Below are 10,000 nucleotides of genomic sequence, written 5' to 3'. Positions count from 1 at the left end.
AGCCTTCATTAGTGTCATTGTAACAACCTGATGAAGGAAGTAAGGCAGAGGCCCAGTTTGTGCTGTGCGTAGAGCCTATCCACCTGTTTCCACTGGAATGTTCTGGGGCAAAGGCCTGGTGGGGGAAACATCCTGCGGAGGCACAGGAAGTAGGAAGTAGCAGCACAGTGTGTTTACATTTGCCAGTCCTGGCGTCCTGGCATCACTGGTTCATCCTCTGGGGCACGTAAGTCTTTTCTCTATGGAGAATAACATTGGGTCAACTTTGGGTTATGCTGTAACTCAGTGGTTCTCAAACTTTGTCATGTCAAGGACCCCCAAATTGACAATTATTAGCCCGCGGACCCCCATTTATAAAAGATATGCCAGGGACTCTAGCAGTGATTCTCAACCATTTTAATTTCAAGGACCCCCAGTTTGACATGCATTAGGGCTACAGACCCCCATTTAATGGCATTTATATCACTTGGACCGCAATTTATAATGTAAAATCTATGTCAATGTAACTCTGAGTGTGTACAAATGGAACCAAACGGACCCGTTAGGGTCCGTTTGGTTCCATTTGTACACTCTCAGAGTTACAGACCCATAAGGGTCCATTTGGTGCCTAATCTATCATTTAGCTGGGGACCCCCTGGAACTCCCTCAAGGACCCCTGGGGGTCCCCGGACCCCACTTTGAGAACCAATGCTGTAACTGGTCCACACTTTTTTTTAAATCAGATTCTGTCTCATCGGTGGTTGATATTATTGTTACAGATAGCATGTGAAATGTTGACTTATTGTTTGTGGTTGATCCTGTGTTATGTAGATCATAGATCAGTGGTTGTCAAACATGTTCATGACAAGGACCCCCACATTCACAAGTACTTGAGTATTACTTGAGTATTTCCATTTTCCAATACTTTATATTTCTACTCCACTACATCTCAGAGGCAAATATTGTACTTTTACTCCGCTAAAATTATTTTTAAACGTTAGTTACTTACTTTGCAGATATCAATTATTACATTATTAAACATACATGAACCACTTTAGCCCTATTTTATACCTAGGCTATTTGAAAATAGCAGATCCACAAGCTCACAACGCGTCGCATCGCGACCCGTTGTGAGCTTGTAGATCTGCTATTTTTAGCACTTTTTAGTACTTTTTAGTACTTTTACTTTTGGTACTTTAAGTACATTTTGATACCAATACTTTTGTACTCTTACTGAAGTAAATTTTGAATTCCGGACTTTTACATTGCAGTATTGATTGGGGATTTCAACACAAAAAAATAAAGCCACGAACCCGTGGAACAGCGTCCTCTAGTGGCAGTGACGTCAGACTTCGGTGCTCCATGCTATCACAATTATAAAAATGCTTTTTTTTCTCTGTGAATCGTCAAAAAGACTCAAATGGTCAAAATTACCTGGCAATGAATGTGTTAATTAAAACGTTTTTTTCCCAATTGTAGATAAGTCTAGTTTGACCTTTTTAGTTAACCGTAATAATCTTGTTCCTAACTGGGACCACACCCCCTCTCTCTCTCTCTCTCTCTCTCTCTCTCTCTCTCTCTCTCTCTCTCTCTCTCTCTCTCTCTCTCTCTCTCTCTCTCTCTCTGTCATTCTCCTCTCTCTCCTCTCCACTTATGGAAGTACAGTACCCCCACACACACACACACACACACACACACACACACACACACACACACACACACACACACACACACACACACAGACACACACACACACACACACACACACACACACACACACACACACACACACACACACACACACACACACACACACACACACACACACACACACACACACAGACACACACACACACACACACACACACACACACACACACACACACACAGGGGTCAGGGTCATCACAGTGTGTCTCAGTTTCCAGAACCACACAGTGGGTCGGCCAAGGCGATGACATCACCGGTTTATAGAGTAGCTCTACACATCCTCCTACGAGACATGCCAGACCTGTGTGTGTGTGTGTGTGTGTGTGTGTGTGTGTGTGTGTGTGTGTGTGTGTGTGTGTGTGTGTGTGTGTGTGTGTGTGTGTGTGTGTGTGTGTGTGTGTGTGTGTGTGTGTGTGTGTGTGTGTGTGTGGATCCCAACCCGTCCTAATTTAGGAGCAGCAGTCACAGAGCAGAGAGAAGCTTCTCTCAACTTTACAAAATGATCTGCTGAGCTCCTAGACTGTGAGTCCAGGGATGGATCGGCCATTGGGCCAGTGGGGCCAGTGGGGCCCCGGTCCAGCGGCCCTTGACTCTCAGGGGCCCCTGGGAAAGAGGCCGCTCGAGGAACATCAATTTACTAAAATAAAATGTATAGTTAAGGATGTCCGATATTAGCATAAAAATGTCATATCAGAAAATATCGATATCCATTTTTGAAAAACGATATATATATATATATTTTTAATAAGTCACAGTAATCCTTAATTATTCCATCATATTCAAGGGCTTTTGGAGAGGAATGAGACAGAAAAATGAATTGGCCCATGGAGGGTCCCGTGCGGGGATTAATCTGTCAGACTGTGGTTGTACTGGTCAGGCTGTGGTCAGGGACGTAAAACATTATTCTGAAGATATTAAGTAAGGAAATGCCTGGTGCGTGTGCGTGTGCGTGTGTGCGTGCGCACGCGCACGTGTTGGACATGAAAGTAGCTGATTGGGGTCAACATGTCAATCTGGGGACAGAATTGTAGTCACTGTGAATATGATCTTATAAGATCATCACTCATAGTGTTAAGAGACAGTACATGTGTGTACAGTTAAGGTGCGTGCGTGCCTACATGTGTGATGTCACTGATGGTGGATATGATGTATGACATCATGACATTACATCACCACCCCCACATTCTACTCCACACACACACGCACACGCACACACACTGAGCGGAGTTGCTCAGGGCTCTGTAGTAGTGTAGAGGGACAAAAAACAGAGGGTCTACAAGGCATGTTTCCCTCTACACCAAACATAGCTAATCTACAAGCTTGCATGTACAGTAGATTGACTATTTTTGGTCAAAGTCTGATCCACAAACTCTCTGTTTGTGGTGAAATTCTGTTGTTGTTTTTTCAATTCAAATCAATAGAAAGGGTCTTTATTGTCATGAGAAAACATATGTTTACAAAAGTAGAACAAAATAATCAAAACTAAATATGTATTATCTTACAAACCATAAGAATTGTGCATTTTGCTGTCAGAAATAGTTCTACATCCACAAGGCTAGCTTGGTATAAACTAGAGAAACAAATGCCAGCAATATTTCAATGTTTTGCATTCATTCACCTAGTATAAAACCTGCCTGCCTGCCTGTCTGTCTGTCTGTCTGTCTGTCTGTCTGTCTGTCTGTCTGTCTGTCTGTCTGTCTGTCTGTCTGTCTGTCTGTGTGTAGGGGGTGATGGTGGGCATGGGGCAGAAAGACAGCTACGTGGGGGATGAGGCTCAGTCTAAGAGAGGTATCCTGACCCTCAAATACCCCATCGAACACGGGATCATCACCAACTGGGACGACATGGAGAAGGTATACACACGCACACACTTACATGCACGCGCTTACACACACAAACACACGCTTACACACACGCGCAGGCACGCACGCACGCACACACACACACACACACATTTTAACCATGTGTTTATGTCCACACAAAGGAGAGCGTACAAGGACACATATATTATTATATTATAGGTGCAGTAAAGGTTACATTCACCAAATCATGGCATAATATGTCTTCATGATACAAAGCATATGCATAGCATGTCACTCTCCGCCACACACACACACACACACACACACACACACACACACACACACACACACACACACACACACACACACACACACACACACACACACACACACACACACACACACACACACACACACACACACACACACGCGCACGCACACACAATAACTTCCTGGAACTATTGATGATCCACCATTAGTGTAAATAACTAGTTCCACTGGAGTGAATGGAGTTCATTTCACTGTCATCATTACTCTCTCTTTCGTACGCTCCTCTCCCCCTCCGCTGTGATTGGTCAGATTTGGCATCATTCATTCTACAACGAGCTGCGAGTGGCCTCTGAAGAACATCCCACCCTGCTGACCGAAGCCCCCCTCAACCCCAAGGCCAACAGAGAGAAGATGACACAGGTACACACACACACACACACACACACACACACACACACACACACACACACACACACACACACACACCATTCCACGGTCCTTTAAAACGCTCCTAAGCGTCCCAGACTCTTCTCCCGTCTGGCTCCCAAACTGTGGAATGAACTCTCCATTGTAGTCAGACTCCATCTCAGCCCGTAGCACTTGACCTTTGGCCTTGACAACCTTGCAGGATTATGCAAAGTCTAAAATGTAACTTAGACAGCAATGCATGTTATGTAGACAGATACCAGGTTCATTTGTTGACCTGGCCTTCTATAGTGTCTATAGCAGTGGTGTAAAGTAACTAAGTAAATTTAGTCAAGTACTGTACTTAAGTACAGTTTTGAGGTACTTTTACTTTACTGGAGTATTTCCAACTGTCTATACTTTTACTTCTACTCCACTACATCTCAGAGGCAAATATTGTACTTTTACTCCACTACAATTATTTGAAAACTTTAGTTACTAGTTACTTTGCAGGTATAAATTATTACATTATAAAACATACATTAACCACTTTAGCCCTATTTTAAACCTATAGGCTATTTGAAAATAGCTGATCTACAAGCTCACAACGCGTTGCGATGCCTACATTGTGAATTGTTATAATACACTAGAATTAGAATATACGGTGAAGTACAGTTGTTTTAAAAATAAGGGGTGTTGCACAGGATCCTGTTCTTAAAGAACACACACACACACACACACACACACACACACACACACAACACACACACACACACACACACACACACACACACACACACACACACACACACACACACACACACACACACACACACACACACACACACACACACACACACACACTCTGGTAGGAGACATTCCATGGCTGGTTTAGCGTAGCTCCAGTGTGTTGACGTTATCCGGCCAATCAGGAGGCAGCTCAGCCCCGTTCCCTTTTAACAGAGCAGCTGGTTTGCCATTTTCGGTCAAAGACCCTCCGAGCCAACACTGTGTGTGTGTGTGTGTGTGTGTGTGTGTGTGTGTGTGTGTGTGTGTGTGTGTGTGTGTGTGTGTGTGTGTGTGTGTGTGTGTGTGTGTGTGTGTGTGTGTGTGTGTGTATATACAGAGGGAGGTACGAGAAAAGGAGGGGATTTCTCTCTTATGGAGATACAGACAGCAGACAGACAGACAGACAGACACACACAGAGACAGACAGACAGACAGACAGACAGACAGACACAGACAGACACAGACAGACAGACAGACAGACAGACAGACAGACAGACAGACAGACAGACACACACAGAGACAGACAGACAGACAGACAGACAGACAGACAGACAGACAGACAGACAGACAGACAGACAGACAGACAGACACACACAGAGACAGACAGACAGACAGGGCCTGAAAATGTCTCTTATTGGTTCCAGGCTTAAAATAATTTGTATAAATAATTTCGCAAATTTCTATGGGAAAAACGTATGGGTTTTCTATCTGTGGCACTACAAAATGGCCGCCACTGCCACGCCCTATTCTTGGGGGAACATGCACAGAAAAATAACAGATCTACAAGCTCACAACACGTCACCATGTGGCGCGTTATGAGGTTGTAGAGCTTGTAGATCGTATGGTGTAGAGAGAAACAAGGAGCAGCACCCTGGTGGACTAAGTATTGGTTTCCTAGAGCTTTAAGTGGTTTAAAATATAAAGAAATGAGAACATATTAGACCAGGACTATTTGTTTACATTCTTCAGGTTGAAACATGGAGTCATTTAATGAAAGAAAATAGGCTTCTACATTCATGGTAGAGAGAGAGAGAGAGAGAGAGAGAGAGAGAGAGAGAGAGAGAGAGAGAGAGAGAGAGAGAGAGAGAGAGAGAGAGATCAATACATAATCTATTTGTTTTTATGCTGCTGTTCATGTGACATTCAGTGTAGGCTGCTGGCCGTGTTGGAATAATATTTGCGAGTGAGTAGTCTTTTGTAACTTTAGGACTACTGCTGATGAACTATTTTGAGGAGACTGATGAATGCCTAATTTTCAACGGTTGTATTTACCATACCAACACATACCATACATAAGTCTCTGCGTTTTCGTGGGTGTCGAGCTCCTGACACTATAAAGACTGTGTGGTTCAGTGCTGGGTCATAGGATGTGTGTCAGATCCTCTATTATGTTGCCAGTGTCTTGTTGTGAGTTCAGTTTATTGTATTAGTTAGCAGAGTGTTTCTGTACATTCTCATTGTTAATATGTGTGTAGTTAGTTATAAGTAAAAGTTTGTGATCCTCATCTCCTGTGTTTGTCTGAGTTCCTGTGCTTGGGTCCTACAACGCCTTCTGTTCCTGACAATATGTGCAAAATGTGGAGTCAGTAGGAGCACCTAAACCTAGATACCTCATTGGCCTCTGTAGTTAGTTGGAGCAACGCGCAGTGGTGGCGTGGTGATTTTTGTTTTTACTGGCAGGACAGTATTGTAATGACGTCACACGCGCGCACGGCACGCGCACACCGCGCGCATTTTATTTTACCTTAAATTAGGGAACATGTTTGTATAGGAAATGGTTTTTAGCTTAGTTTTAGTCTTTTTAAACTAATACAAATTCATAGAATGCCATGAATTATAGAGCTGAAACTAAAGGTTTGCTTTGAAGGAGTATCTTTCTCTTGTTGGACGGTGGCTGAGGCATTGCTGTGTGCAGACAGGATACTGACAGCAGCCCGACTGAAGCCAACATGCTGTGTACCGACTCTACGTGTAGCCTATAGGTGTGAGGAGTGAGGAATCTGAGTTCTAGCGTGCACGCGCGTGCACTGTACCGTGCACTGTACCGTGCACTGTACCGTGCACTGTACCGTGCACTGTACCGTGCCGTACCTTGCGCGTGAAAAAAATACGGTGGAGGGCTATGCCAAACGGCGAAGACATGAAACTCACAACCATTGGCCAAAGGGTGGCGCTACAGCAATCATTTGGGAAATGCAAACTTTGAACAGGCATAGCTCATGCAAGGTCACAGGTTCGAATCCAGGCCATCATGGCAAAACGGCTGGCAAGGAACTATGATTTAAAACTCTATGCTGATTAGAATACTAGGATATGTCCATGTTGTGTAGATGAAGTAAAATATTTGGCAAACCTTTGTCTTGATGACTGCATTTTTAACAAGAGTTTGAACTCTGCCATTATAAGCAACATTATCTCTATGGTCATGTGATCAGTAGGGAGCTGTCTGATTTTTCATAATCCATCCTGATTGGCTATGATTGGCATCTAAGGTTTGCATGAGTGGCTTGTTTTGAACAAAATGCCTCAAATCATGAACGCAGCGTCCGATTGATGTGAAACTTTGCAGCACATTTACACTAGACGTACTACACAGAGGAACACATGCCACCTTTTTCACATTGTCCTGTTATAGCGCCACCAGGAGGCTGATTTTTGCTGAACAATTCTTTTTTTGTATGTCCAAACATCACACAAATCGGTACACATTATTTCTATAGTCATGTGATCAAGACGGATCTGTCCGATTATTCATATTCCATCCCGATTGGCGAATTTGGAACATTGCCGGCCCACAATAACCTACCTGACCTGGTGGAGACTTCTGCTCCGAGGAGAACTGTTTCTACTTTATTCTTATCTGTGCTCCAGGCAGGAAGTCCATTTTTGATGATGAGAGTCAGCACTTACTAAAGATGCAACAGTGACCTCATGTGGCCATACTGGGTACCATCTAGGACAGGTCGTGCAGGACAGAATCCACACACGCACGCACGCACGCACGCACGCACGCACACACACACACACACACACACACACACACACACACACACACACACACACACACACACACACACACAGTGGTGTAAAGGTTTTTAAGTGTTAATCACAGATAGTTAGTTACTTTGTAGATTTAGATTATTATTACAAAACACACATTAACCACTTCAGTCCTATATACATTTTGACCATTTGAAAATAGCAGATCTACAAGCTCACAGTGCGTCACGATGCGACGCACTGTGTACACAATACGCACTGCGGTATTGATACTTAAGTTGTACTTAAGTAAAACATTTTAGAACTTTTTCCACCACCGAGTTTGAATTGAATTGAATTAATGCATTTGTATGTGACTTTGTGACGGTCCAAAGCTACAGTATGACAGCGGATGTAATCGGGTATTTTCATGTAATCAGGTATTTTCATGTAATCAGGTATTTTCATGTAATCGGGTATTTTCATTTTTCAAATATGGACCTCTCTGAATACAGTGTGGACCATAGGTGTGGACACATCCACATCCTGCCTCCAGGGGGCACTGCAGGTCATCCTCTCAGCAAAGCTCCTTTCAGTCCCTCTAACCCAGTAAAAATCTAAAAGAAAAAAATAAATGAATTATGTATAGGCCTACAGACATGTTAACACAGATCTTCTCCTCTGGGGGTCCCTGGTGGGGGTCCCTGGCACAGAATATTTTTGAGATGGGGAGGTCTGTGGCTAAACACATTAATTTGGGGGTCATTGACATGAAAAGGTTTGAGAACCACAGATCTAATCCGTCAAAAAACTGTTTTTTCTTTGTTTTATATTTCTGCTCCCGTTTTAGGATTATTACGGTCATTTCATGTTCAGATTCAAACGCAGAGCAGAATCTGTTCTTGAGAGATTATAAGTGACATGATACTCTCCTGAGTAAGATTGGCCAACACTGTTCATAACAGAGATCTCCGTCTGAACGTTTTATGACCTAAAGTTTGATGTGAGGTATATGAACATTATCTATTTGAGAGACGGTCTGCCATAGTGTTCATGGGGGCGCGTTTCACTGTTTTAACCCAGCAACCCTATATGTAAATTACGCCACAGCTGAGAAGCAGCCCAAACATTAAATTAAACATGTCAGTTTGTCCCATAGCTGGGCAGCCCCGTAACCATGGCGACATTCTTTTACACAAAAACGCTAATAAATAGCTGAGATTTGGTGAAATCAAAAACCGGGCTCCGCAGTTCCGTGGACATGGTAATGGTCAATGGCTGTGTGCAATGTCAGATCAATAGCTCTCATAGCCACTGAGGAGAACCGGGCAGAACAGTTCTGGTGTCACCACATTTTGGTCTCACCGGAGGTTTGTGGGAATTATAGGAGGATAGAGCGTACCCGGTGAAGTGCACAGGCGAAGGTACCCTAACCCTAGGGTTATTACACGTCCTGTCGCGTGTCAACAACATTCCTATAACTCTCAGTCATTTAAACCCCTCAGGAAAAAAAAAAGAAGAAGGAACCCACTCAATGACCCTTGGGGGGGTCCCTGGACCCCCACACGTTGAGAACCAGCTGATGTAGTAGTGGTTCTCAACCTGTGGGTCCTCACATGATTTGGGGGGCAGGGGGGGTGTCAGTAAAGTGACAATTTAAGACCTTTTACCAAAAAGAAAGAAAAAAAAGAACATGAAATGAAATGAAAAAAGACCATGCGGTCAAAAGTAATCAACAAAGTGTACTGTAAAAACGTGTCAAACGTATTGGCCAAATTGTCTAATAATATAAGAGGCAAACGTTTTGAAAATAGCTGATCTACAAGCTCACAACACCTGCGAGGCGTACGCGCGCACACGCTGGGAACGCATGCACGGGGGCGGGTGCATGCGTTCCCTTCGGTTCTAAAATGCCCCGTGCGTCTTTGTATTCTCACAATACTTATCTGGGGAACAGAGTCAAACTAAATGTAATGCCTCAATGCCTTTATTCCAAGTGCTAGTCAGGGTGTGTGTGTGTGTGTGTGTGTGTGTGTGTGTGTGTGTGTGTGTGTGTGTGTGTGTGTGTG

The 10,000-nt window shown here is 43.7% G+C and overlaps 1 protein-coding gene across 1 annotated transcript; it reads left to right on the top strand.

Moving 5' to 3' along the window:
• Window positions 1-3,414: 3,414 nt before the first annotated feature.
• LOC311059589 (actin) lies at window positions 3,415-4,355 on the top strand (the record flags this gene model as incomplete). Its single annotated transcript, XM_084077594.1, has 4 exons — window positions 3,415-3,539; window positions 4,068-4,178; window positions 4,283-4,293; window positions 4,349-4,355. Exons 1-4 carry the CDS (start codon window positions 3,417-3,419, stop codon window positions 4,353-4,355), a joined length of 252 nt encoding a protein of 83 aa, XP_083933720.1. The 5' UTR covers window positions 3,415-3,416.
• Between the last annotated feature and the right edge of the window lie 5,645 nt (window positions 4,356-10,000).

This window comes from Gymnoscopelus microlampas (genome assembly GCF_963454915.1).
Source record: "Gymnoscopelus microlampas genome assembly, chromosome: 14".
NCBI classification, from domain to species: domain Eukaryota; kingdom Metazoa; phylum Chordata; class Actinopteri; order Myctophiformes; family Myctophidae; genus Gymnoscopelus; species Gymnoscopelus microlampas.
This window is presented reverse-complemented; position numbering and strand designations above follow the sequence as displayed.